Here is a 12,785-nt window from a genome sequence, read left to right on the forward strand (position 1 = left end):
CACGTTACTTTCATGTTTAACAGGTTATTTCAATTATTCTAGTGATAAAGTACGTTTATGAGCCATTTACAAAATGTAATCTAAATAAAAAATAAATGAATTCAAACTAAATATGAAGTGGCTGACAGAACCTAAGCTTCTATATAGTAGAGGTGAGCGATATGAGCAAAAAATCATATCCCGATATTTTTCACTGTCCGGACAATATCGATATTATATTGCGATATGAGAAGAAAAAAAAATTGGAATCACATTTTAGTACACCTTAGTTAAATTACAGGCAAAATATGTATTTTAACCCTATAACTAGAAAAAGCTGAGGGATTTAATTGGACATAGACCTGAAAAATATTTTTTTATTGTCCCATTGTTTTTCTCAAAATGTGGAAACGTGCAAAATGAGGTAGGCCTGAATTCACTTGTTATCTCTTTCCACTTTTTATTTTGCGGGGGTCAAAATAATTCCTTCGCTAATAATTCATAAGATGAGTAACACTGGAGTTTGGTTTATTGAATACATTATAATCAATAAATATGAAGTAGTGTGATTCAGAGAGGTTTGACACTAAGGTCTAATTGAAGACAACATTATGTTAACAGAGAAGTTTTTGTATACTGACCAAAAGAGAGAAGTAGGCTACATACTGCTAATTCAGTGGTGAGAATTTAATTGTTGTTTTTATTTATATTGTTGTCCATTTATCGAACTTCCATACCTATTATATAGTAATTATATATTACTATGTATCAATTTACTAATGCTTGGACACACGCGGTCTCTCGCTGTCGCTCGCGGAGTTCGCTTCGCTTTTGTCCAGTCCGGCGCCTCATAGACAGACGCTGTGTGTGTGTGTGAGTGTGAGAGAGAGACGCATGAGTGATAGAGACGGAGTGACACTCTGTCACAGTGAAAGAGTGACAGAGAACGAATACACTGCGTGTTTTAAATAGCGTAAAAAAAAAAAATGAATACCGAAACGCATTATGTGGCGCGGCCGGTGTTGATACTGCGGTGCACCGCCACGAATTAGTCTGTGTGGGAAACACTGGACTTTTACCATGCTCTCTGTGTTTGATTATTATTGCCTGTGCATCACGCGAGTTGGACACAATAGAGTAAAAGGTTAAAGGGATAGTTCACTTTGAAATTAATTTTTGGTATGTTTTAGCTTACCTGAAGGGCATCCAAGATGTAGGTGTCTTTGTTTCCGCAGTAGTTTCAATTTTGATATTTTTATGTCAAACCGTTCTTGTCTGCCAGTCATATAATGCAGGTCTATGGTCTATGGTACACGCGCGAGAGATCACTTCCGGCGCTTTCCGGAAAAGACCGAACCACCGGCGCCGTCAGATCACTTGGACGTGGCTGTGGTTACAAGAGGTAAAAACGATATAAATACTGTTCGTTTTCTCACACAAACCGCTCGTTTCGTGTCTTAGGCCATCAATGTGTACTTACATTTACGAGTCATTAAATCAAGTTTAATTTGGACTTCTCTGTGCATGCTCTTTGAGGAAGTGACCGTAGACCTGCATTATATGACTGATAGGGGTGGGGGAAAAAATCGATTCTTAGATGCATCGCGATGCGGATGTGGACGATTCTGAATCGATTCACAATTGTCAAAAATCGATTTTCAAAAAAAAAAAAAAAAATTTAGATATATATTTATAATAACGTAATATTGATGGAACGCGAAAGACGGAACTCTGAAGCGCGGAAGTGCAGTGGCCGGACCGTCTGTGGCGTGCACATAACAGACGCGGACGCGATGGCTGAGCGCCAAATCCAAACACCCTCCTCGTTAAAAGCTGACGTGTGGAAATATTTTGGCTTCTGAAGTTGAAGGGGGAAAGGAGCTGGACAAGAGCCACACTAGTTGTAAGCTTTGTAGAGTAAAACTAAAATATTTCGGAAACAAGACACATATGAGAAGCCATATGACACGTTTCCAGCCAGAGGAGGAAAAACACTCGGCTGTAACGTTACCGGTCGTTGTTATATTATTAATTTACTACAAATATGCTGCTGCTAGTTCAGACACACATGTATTTTCCTGTTGGTTCTTTGCAATGTTAATAAAATATATTGTACGTTAATTCTTTATGGGTCATTACTTTGTACTTTTAAAGCAAAGTATTTATAGTCACACACACACAAAAAAAAGATTCTGATAATCGATTTAGCATCGAATCGCAGCCCTCTGAATCGTAATCGAATCGAATCGTGAGGTGCCTAGAGATTCCCACCCCTAATGACTGACAGACAAGAACGGGTTGACCTAAAAATATCAAAATTGAAACTACTGCGGAAACAAAGACACCTACATCTTGGATGCCCTTGAGGTAAGCTAAAACATACCAAAAATTAATTTCAAAGTGAACTATCCCTTTAAACTTTCAGTTCAGCCTCGATTTTGTTTCGTCATTAGTAGTGTTAAAAGTTGTAGAGACCAAATTGAACAAAACAATATAACTGCAAAATTTGAATTTATGAATATCTAACGGTATTCTCAGTATCGCAAAATCCATATCATGGTACAACATAATACCGGTAGTCACGTTCATACCGGTATAGCGCCCACCCCTACTATATAGAACCTTTTCTTCGAAGAGTGTAACAAATATTTAAACTGAATGACCCTAAAATGTCATGTGGTGTAACTATCAAGAAAAAAAAGTTAACATTTTACTTAGTGAATATATGCGAATGTACACCTCAATTATATAAAAAAAAACATTTCCATGGCATTTATTTTTAGGAAGTTGCACCACATGACATTTTACAACCTGAACTAACTTTACCTTGTCATAAAAAGGTCAAATTATCTGATATTTAAAGAGACTTATTGACTTTAACATCACCACTGCAAACCCTTATGACTGTGTCACTGACATCAACCCACTGATGTCACATGGACTACTTTGATGATGTTTTTATTACCTTTCTGGACAAGGACAGTATACCGTACATACATTTTCAATGGAGGGACAGAAAGCTCTCTCACTAAATCTAAAATATCTTAAACTGTGTTCTGAAGATGAACGGAGGTCTTACGGGCTTGGGACGACATGAGGGTGAGTCATTAATGACATCATTTTCATTTTTGGGTGAACTAACGCTTTAAGACGTGCCGTTTGAAAGCGGACACTCAGAGCTCACCTGATCTGCTCGGGTGTGCCACCTGACGTGGCATTAGTGATCGCCCATGCTGCCTCCTTCCTGGTGCGGAATTCTGCTTTCTGGAGGATTTCTATCAAGACCGGGAAGATGTTTGCATCTATAACAGCCTGTAGACGAAGATGACGGTGAGAAAAAGAACAGACAATTAAAGTCATCCTTATTTCCAAAAATAAATCCCAAGTCGACACTACAAACAAGTTCACTCCTTTGAAGGTTTGAGGGTGCAGCCGTAACCCTGTCGCACTTGATAAACAAGCTGAGCCCTCTGGGTAGCAGATGTGGAGTGTGGGTCAGGGTGTACCTGAATCTGTGCTCTGTTTCCTGCTGTGATGTTGGAGATGGTCCAGCACGCCTCCTTCCTGATGGATTCCTTGGCGCTACTGAGCAGGTGCAGGAGGCAGGGGAGAGCAGAGCAGTTCAACACCACCTAGGGCAGAGAAAAAGAGAGGATAAGGAGACTCATCCATCTCCAGTCCGAAACGAGAGATAATCATACATGATGATGAATAAACACATCTGTTCACACACAAACACACCTGCGTCTGAATGTCATCTCCTGTAACGATGTTTCCAACAGCCCTCAGAGAAGGAGAGGCCACCTTGTAATCGGTGTGCCTGCAAGAAAAGAGGAAATAGGTCATTTAGCAAACAGCTTAAACCAGTGATTCTCAACTTTCTTGACTCGTAGGCTCCCTGTTGCCCTACAACATATTTTTGTATTAACAAAAGTATTGATAAATGAATGAACCACATTTATGATTTAGCAGTTTCAAGAACTTTGTTTTTTCAATTAAAACTTTAATAAGAAATATGGTTTCAGTTCACATCTTGATTTGATATTTTTTTTATTATAAACAAACTATTAATTTAAAGCTGCAGTCAGTAACTTTTTGGGGGTTAAAAATTAACCAAAATAAATTTGAGCAAGTACATAACCAGCCAGTGTTCAAAACTATCAGCTTGCTTTAGCTCGATTCAAAACGGTAAGGTTGTAATAATGTTTTCATTCCAGTGGTACTGGTGGATTTCTGCAGGAGATTAGAGCATGTCTTTGCGTTATTACGTCACATCTGTACACATAAAGATGATGTCCCGGCTAGTAGGCTATATTGCATATGAGGATGTTGGAGGTGGAGATTTATAGCCTTTTCTCACAGCACTTGATATAATTAAACTTATCAATTTGATGGCGGATCCAGAAAAGTTCAAACGACAATCACCAGTGACAACTGTGTTTGTTTTAACGTTTCACCAGTTGTAAAATGCAAAAGACTTCGGACTTCGGAGTGGCTACAGAAAAAAAAGAGACTGGAACCAGGCCCATTTACATGGAAAAACAAGGATGAATATAGCTGCAAGCAGCCATTATCGGGGCATGCCAACATGGCTGGGGTGTCAGACCAACTGCAGCAAGGAGCAATTAAAGACATTTAAAGATGACTTTAGGCAAAATGGCTGAAAAATCATATACATTAACTAAAAATATGATTTAATGGATTATCACTTTCGACCAATAGGTGGCGCAGTTATAAAATGTATGTGGTGTGGTCAGAGTGAGGTGACAATGACACATACAAAGTTTGGTGTCAAAATGTCAAGGCATCAGAGATGGGACCAAGTCACACATGTGCAAGTCTCAAGTAAGTCTCAAGTCTTAACCTTCAAGTCTCAATTAAGTCCCAAGTATTTTTTTCCTGGGCAAGTCAAGTCAAGTCCTGTATTAGGTCAAGTCAAGTCCAAGTCAAGTCACCTTATTATTGTAAATTTACCTGCAGAATTTGATCTTTTCTAACCAGTTTGGTTTGAAATGAACAGAGGCGCATTTGGGTATAATGACACATTCATTCACTTTTCTCTTTCGCGCAGGTCATGTTTTGAAAGTCAGTGTCCTGTAGCTTACTAATTTAAAGAAATAAAAATGTATACAAAAATGTGATGTCCGACTACTTTTATGAAGAAGAAAGCCTTAAGTTTTCAAAAAGCATTAGACATATGACCCACTATTCTGCTTCGTGTATATATCAATGAATTCAAACGTGCGTTGGCTGGCACTGAGCCAGAGACATACGCTCTCAGTGCTGTCATACATAACAACTGATCAGTGTTTTCAACCACATAATTTTTATTTTAGGTTTCAGACATTTAAATACACATAAGTAGGCCTACTAGCAAAAAAAATTACACACTGATGTCTATGGAAGCGTCAGTAATAATCCTTTCCATTATAATAAGACGACACGTTTTATTCATATCCGATACACATTGTGTAAATGGCTTTACATTTTACACTATTCTTCTCCCAGTTCACCGGTCACTTACTTTCATGTATTTTGTGAGAAGTTGAGAAATTGACGTGTTGTAAACTAACATGGCGCCGCCCATTCGCACATACAGCTCAACTATGCGATGTTATACAGGCATTTACAGGGTATATGCAGGAATCTTGAAGTTAATTTTAATACCTTTTCAAGACTTTTTCAAGACCTTCTCAATATTTTTTAATACCTCGCTGCCACTTCAAGCTGTAACCATTTACATCAGTGATACTTTTAACTTAACAGTTTTAGTTTGTGATAAAGACTATAGACCACTCTGATAAAAAAATAAAATAAAATAGGCTGGGATAGTAAATCAAAGCAAAGTTTATTAAAAAACGAAACAAAACTTTGCTCCACCCTCAACAACAATCATGCTGACATGTGCCTCAGTTCTTCGTTTTGAAAAAAAAAAAAAAAATTCTAAATTCACACACTTTTACGATGTTTTTGGGACTCAAACTGTTGGACAGCTAATTCAGAAAAAATTAGGGATGCACCGAAATGAAAATTCTTGGCCGAAACCGAAAAAAGAGGAACCCAAGGCCGAAAAAACGAAAACCGAAACACCGAAAGAAATTATGCCAATTATAAGTACCATTGCATTTATGGTTATGACTGTGTACAAACTTTACTAAAATCAAGGCATTGCAATTGCATAAATTAACATTTTCAAAGAATAAATCAATTACAAATTATGCAAATATTTATTTAGCACAATGCACAGTATAAAATAAAATTCAAACTAAAATGTTTAACTTGACCCCACTCATGTGTACATTAAATAATAATCTGCTGGCCTGCAGAAAGGTTTTAAAATGGAATGTTCTCTCATAAAAACAAAGCCGAGCACGAACTTCTCATCACACCAGCACCCAGTTTGCACGTCTAAATTAGTTGATAACATTTTAAAAATGAGCATACACTAGCATAAAAAGCCATTTTAATGAACAAAGGTCCATGTTTAATACAAATGTACACGAAACTTAATGAAATATGTTTAGTGAAATTAGAAAATATTTAAGAGAGCTTTAATTTAGAACATATTCCAGTACATATTTTGTTGTAATGTCACAAGTAATAATCTCAGGGTTTACTGGGTTTTACATGATTATTTTTGTATTGGTGGTGGTACTAAAACATAAACATTGTCACGTGTTTATCTTTCTTCTTCTCACCGATTCCTGATGGTTAGAGGACAGTTACTTGAGTCGTCCCCTGTCGTTTCAAAGAATAGTACAACGGCGAGCGCGTCAAGTATAAACGCCTCGCTCGACCGTTTGGAGCGGTGCGCGCGCTGTCTGTGGAGACGCGCGCTGCGGAGGCAGGCGAAAGTATAAACAAGGCTTCCGTCTCCTCGCGGGTTCAGATATACTGAAATACGTCCACACCGCAGACATGTTGCTTCAGACAAGCACGTGCAGGTCGCGGTTTCGGTTTGCGTCATCACAACATTTCGTTTCGGTGATAAAAGTCTTTCGGCCGAAAACCGAAAATGCACTTTTGGGCTATTTTCGGCGGCCGAATATTCGGTGCATCCCTAGAAAAAATACTTTCAAAATTTAAGACTTTATAAAGCCGTGATAAGACTTTTTAATACTTTTTAAGGGTCTTAATTTTCCCAAAATTGATTTATCACCTTTTAATACTTTTCAAGACCCCGCGGATACCCTGATTTAAACAACAAAACACATCCACTTCCACATATTTGACAATCGGAATATCAGTGTTTCATGTTATAGCTAATACATTTGTGAACATTTTTGAATAAAACAGGAAAAATTACATAAAAGCAGATCATCATTCATTCAGCGCTGTGTTATGGTTGCGCTGTGTCACGTGACAAGCAATGACGCGTCACCATGGAAACATTAAAGTGAGTGACAGGTTCTAAATAACGGTCGCCTAGAAAACCTCACGCTGGGGGATCAGTTAGAATAGTTTAAAATTACTTGTGAAAGGGTTATGGCTACTTTAGCTATTATTACATTAGCTAACTACCAACTAACCAGATAACATTAACAAATTGACAAGCACTTACTGGGCAGAATGGCTCTTCAAATGATGGACGAAATTTGAGGTTGTCGTCTGCCTGCCCGCAATGTTAATGTTGCATGTCTTGCAAAGCGCTGTTCGTCTTTTGCCATCTTGTGAATAATTCTTGAAGCCGAAAGCGATGACCCTCGGTACCCCTCCGGCTGACATTTTGATGTGATGTCTAAGTGGGCGTGGTGTGCGTAAGGTACGAGAGGGCATGACTGATGATAGTGTCGTGATCCAGTCATGACAACGCTATTCTCAGCCTGCGCTCCAGCTGGATCAACTTGTTTGTTTTTTAAATAATTTATATATTTTATATTCAAACTGAAAACATGATGTGATTAACACTCAAGTCATTCAAGTCATCGTGTCTCAAGTCAAGTCAAGTCCCGAGTCTTTAACTTCCAAGTCCGAGTCAAGTCTCAAGTATTTCATTTTATGTCAAGTCAAGTCATAAAAATAGCGACTCGAGTCGACTCGAGTCCAAGTCACCAAGTCACAAGTCCCCATGTCTGCAAGGCATTGCAGAGATAAAGCCTGAATAGTCAATTTGACAGCATGCCTCAACTTTGATGCTGCAGTATACAAAAACGGTTTTGTCTATCGTCATGAAATCCATATCTTTTAGCAGGCACGGTCTGGAGATGATACGATTCGATTTTGGTGAAAATTGGACAAACGGTCTAGAAGTTCGAAAAAGTAGGTTTTAAAGAAAATAAAGATGGCAGACAGGAAGTTTGGCTGACTATGGCAAAGTTGATATCTATGTTTTTGGCATAACCCAAGGAATCTATTAAGACCAGTGTCATTACAATAGGCAAATTTATTCAAAAGCTATTAGCATTTTTGGAAATTTCATTATAAATGTTATACCACAAGGTGGCGCTGCCCCGATTTTTTTTGTTTTCATAATCTTTTGGACTTGCAATATAGCAATTATGATGCTTTTTTTCTCTTGTTTATTTCCCCCTCAAGCTTGACTGGCACTGGTTGTGAAAAAAAATGCTATTGTTGTATGTAAAAATATTAGCATAAATAATTTTCTACTATTTTTCTAGATGTTTTGTTATACTATCCTGTTTTTTTTATTATACAATCAAATAAAGTGGATTTATTTAAGTCCTCACTCGACATCCTTCATTATGTCCTGCTGAATATTCAGTTTCACTATGAAATATGTCCTTATAAAACTTACAAGTGTATTAGTTTCATGTTGACTTTAAATATGACCTAGAAATGACAATGTAGTCATAACAGCTGACTCACATGAGCAGCTCCACCAGCCTCCTGCAGACCCCTGAATCAATAACTGCCTGGATCTTCTCATTGGGCCCATCAGAGAGATAGGAGAGGGCCCAACAGGCATCAGCCAGCAGGTCTGAATCACTGCTGAACAAAAGACGGGACAGCACAGGCAGGCATGGAGACACCTACAAGAGCAAAAGATTAAGAGAAAATATGCCACTTAGCCTCTGAAATGATGAAAAAATGCGCACTGACATTAAAGACGTGTGTGTGTGTGTAGCGCTTCTGTGTTGTATGTCACACGCATCACACACGACCAGCGTCAGACAATAGTGAGCCTACATTCTGACGTACAACACAGAAGTGCTGCGCTGTTACACTACGTGGACTCACTCAGAGGCCCACAGAGAAGAAAATGAATAGTTGAATAAAGTCGTTATTTTTGGGGGGTTTGCGCACAAAAAGTATTTTCTTCGCTTGATAAACTTAAGGTTGAGCCACTGTAGTCACTTGGACTATTTTAACTATGTTTTTACCAACTTTTCTGGGCCGGCAAGTTTCAATAACAAAGAAGTCTATGGAGGATTGATCCAGCTCTCAGATTTAATCAAAAATATCTTAATTTGTGTTCCGAAGATGAACGAAAGTCTTAAGGGGTTGGAACAACATGAGGGTGAGTAATTACTGACAGAATTTTCATTTTTGGGTGAACTAACCCTTTGATGTACACTACCATTCAAAAGTTTGGGGTCGGTCATTTTTTTAAATTTTTTATTTTTTCAAAGTAGTCTCTTATGCTCACCACGGCCGCATTAATTTTATGTAAATGTAATTTACTCCTGTGGTGGCAACGCTGACTTTCAGCATCATTACTCCAGTCTTCAGTGTCACACGATCCTTCAGAAATCATTCTAATATAATGATTTGCTGCTCAAGAAATATTTCTGATTATTATCAATGTTGAAAAAAAATTGTGGAAACGAATCTTTACTGTTACTTTACTGTCACTTTTGATCAATCCTCACTCAATAAAAGTTAGATAAAAAAAAATCCATTTTATTGATCCATGGCACATGCATTTAGTTTCTTTATATGCAGGCCAATGTTATCCAATGACTTATTTAGGTATTTTATTTTTTGTTAGGCAATAGATTTTTTGATAACACTTTACAATGAGGTCTCATTTGTTAATGCATTAACTAACAGAGAGCAATAGCCTTTGTTATTGTTATAATAAAATATGTGTGTTCATGTTAGTTCACAGTGCATTGACTAATGTTAACAGATACAACTTTCTTAAAAATGTCTTATAAAATGTTTGGTTCATGCTAACTAATGCTAACAAAATTAAACCTTATTATAGTGTTACCATTTTTTAATAAAGAAAGTTGCCCAGTGTAAAATTAATTTTAAAAGTTAAGTAGGGGTGGGCGCTATACCGGTATGACCGGTATTATGTTGTGCCATGATATGGATTTTGCGATACCGAGGATACCGTATTCATAAATTCAAATTTTGCAGTTATATTGTTTTGTTCAATTTGGTACTCTTTACAACTGTTAACACTAATGACGATACAGAATCGAATACGCTGTTTAAGGAAACGGCTGATTTGGCGCTTCATACGCGTGAAGTTGCTGAGGCGATTAACCGCTGTCCTGTGACGCGTTCAATGAAGGACCGTAACGTAGAACACATCGCTAGTGCTAAGCGGCTGTTCATAAAGGAAGCAACTTTTGCGGTGGAATGGGAAATAACAAGGTAATGAGACGCAAGTTTGACTTTTAACTTGAGCGCAGCATTTTTAGAATGCCGTTTCATTTGCGAGATGCGGGTGCAACACCAAAACAAGTTCGTCAAGCACAAAAAAACGTTAAAGTTCTAGGCTACTGTATGTTTGAGATATCATGTTTTCATGCAGGTTGAAAGGCTGAAAGCTGCTATTATTATCTTTGTTTTTACAAAACATTTACTGCTAATAATATTATCCACGTGGAGACATTTCCCCGCAATGTACGTTAGGCTATGAATAACAGGACACGACACACACATAAGCGCGCATACACACGACACACACATGAGCGCGTGCATACACACATACTGGTCCACTATCTTTGTGGGGACTCTCCATAGACGTAATGGGTTTTATACTGTACAAACTGTAGGCCTATATTCTGTCTCCTTACCCTAATGAATTAGTTTGTATGAAAATTTTCATTGTTTTTTTCTTGTATACTTTTAAGTTCTATTTATTTGGTGCTTTGTTCAATCTCAAACCATTATTTTATTTTTATTATTAAGATGTCTTCACAAGAGTTAACTGTAATCTGTGCAAACATTAAACTTAAATTAAACGTCTCGCTTTGGTCTACACTGGAAGTGTTCTGCTCGCTCTGCTAAAGCTAAACTATAATTACTAAAACTGAAACTAAATAAAATAAAAACTATATAGAAATGTGTTTGCAAAATAAAAACTAAATAAAAACTAACAAAAACTAAACTGAAATTTAAAGCGAAAATTGAAAACGATATTAAAATAAAAACTAATTTAAAAAAGCAAAACTATAACACTCAGAAATCAATAAAGTCTTCATTCGCTGCCGGTTCTCATTATGACAAGACGAGCAAAAAGTGGAAAGACATAACAAGTGCATTCAAGCCTACCTCATGTTGCACGTTTGCACTTTTTGAGAGAAAAAAAAAAACATTTCAGGTCTATGTCCGATGAAATGCCTCACCTTTTTTCTAGTTATCTAGTGTTAAAATACATATTCTGCCTGTAATTTAACTAAGGTGTACTAAAATGTGATTCCAATTTTTTTTCTTATATCGCGATATAATATCGATATCGTCCGGACAGTGAAAAATATCGTGATATGAATTTTTGCTCATATCGCCCACCCCTAAAGTTAAGGAATTCAAACTAGGCTATCCTGTATTGTATATGTTTGATTTATGTTAAAAGTGTTTGAGACAAGGCTTTTAATGGTGAGCCTTTTGTTTATGTATTCAGGCTATCAAAGTATATAAAAAATTTAATTTAGATTTATCGGCCAATATATCGGTTATCGGCTTTCAAATGTAAAGAATTATCGGTTATCGGTATCGGCCAAAATGTTAATATCGGTGCATCCCTAAAATAAATAGTAAAAAAGTATTTGAGATTACAGTAAAATAACGGTTTTCTATTTTAATATACAATTAATATAAATGTAATTTACTCCTGTGGTGGCAACGCTGACTTTTCAGCATCATTACTCCAGTCTTCAGTGTCACACGATCCTTCAGAAATCATTCTAATATAATGATTTGCTGCTCAAGAAATATTTCTGATTATTATCAATGTTGAAAAAAAATTGTGGAAACGAATCTTTACTGTTACTTTTGATCAATCCTCACTCAATAAATGTTAGATAAAAAAAAATAAAAAAAGACTGACCCCCAAACATTTGAACCGTAGTGTATAAACAAATATCTAATAAATGTATACATTATATCAAAATGCAATGTTGCATTCGAGTCAGTTTAGTAAGGTGTTTTGGGTAGTTGCCAGGACACTGTTCTGGGTTACTTCCTGGCTCTAGGACATATTAAAGAAACTATAGAAACCATGGTATTAGGGGTGTAACGGTACATGTATTCGTATTGAACCGTTTCGGTTCGAGGCTTCCGGTTCGGTACACATACAAACCGAACGATTCCTTGGACCATTTTTCCTGCCGACAAAATTCGCGCTGGCGCGATCATCACAACGTTGCGCAACATCAAATGGCAAGCGTAATGAAACCGGAACGAAACTGCGCTACTGTGCTTTACGGATCGTTTATCAGTTCGGAGCAGAGCAGCAACATCAGTGCAGCGCGAGCCGATCTCGATCAAGCGACACTGTTACAACCGTTACAACACAGCGCTAAGAGATCCAGTAAAGAAAACATTTGAGTTCGCCACTGAAGTAATAACATCGCTGCGAGATCTAGTGAGAAGCATTCAAATTTCTCCGT

General features: G+C 37.3%; 2 protein-coding genes across 3 annotated transcripts in view; one reads left to right on the forward strand and one right to left on the reverse strand.

Annotated features, from left to right (window-relative positions):
- The window catches only part of hdac1 (histone deacetylase 1), a 91,926-nt gene that overhangs the window by 39,816 nt on the left and 39,325 nt on the right, over positions 1 to 12,785 (forward strand). The gene's annotated exons all lie outside the window — the stretch shown is intronic.
- Positions 1 to 12,785, reverse strand: part of kpna6 (karyopherin alpha 6 (importin alpha 7)) — a 29,568-nt gene that overhangs the window by 6,361 nt on the left and 10,422 nt on the right. The window contains exons 9-12 of the mRNA XM_056272689.1: positions 8,806 to 8,969; positions 3,721 to 3,799; positions 3,486 to 3,611; positions 3,164 to 3,291 (exon numbers count right to left, since the gene is read on the reverse strand). Of these exons, the coding sequence (XP_056128664.1) occupies positions 3,164 to 3,291; positions 3,486 to 3,611; positions 3,721 to 3,799; positions 8,806 to 8,969 (497 nt within the window). The remainder of the gene's footprint in view (positions 1 to 3,163; positions 3,292 to 3,485; positions 3,612 to 3,720; positions 3,800 to 8,805; positions 8,970 to 12,785) is intronic.

This window comes from Rhinichthys klamathensis, unplaced genomic scaffold (assembly GCF_029890125.1).
Source record: "Rhinichthys klamathensis goyatoka isolate OS25496 unplaced genomic scaffold, OSU_Roscu_1.1 h1tg000343l_1, whole genome shotgun sequence".
NCBI lineage: Eukaryota > Metazoa > Chordata > Actinopteri > Cypriniformes > Leuciscidae > Rhinichthys > Rhinichthys klamathensis.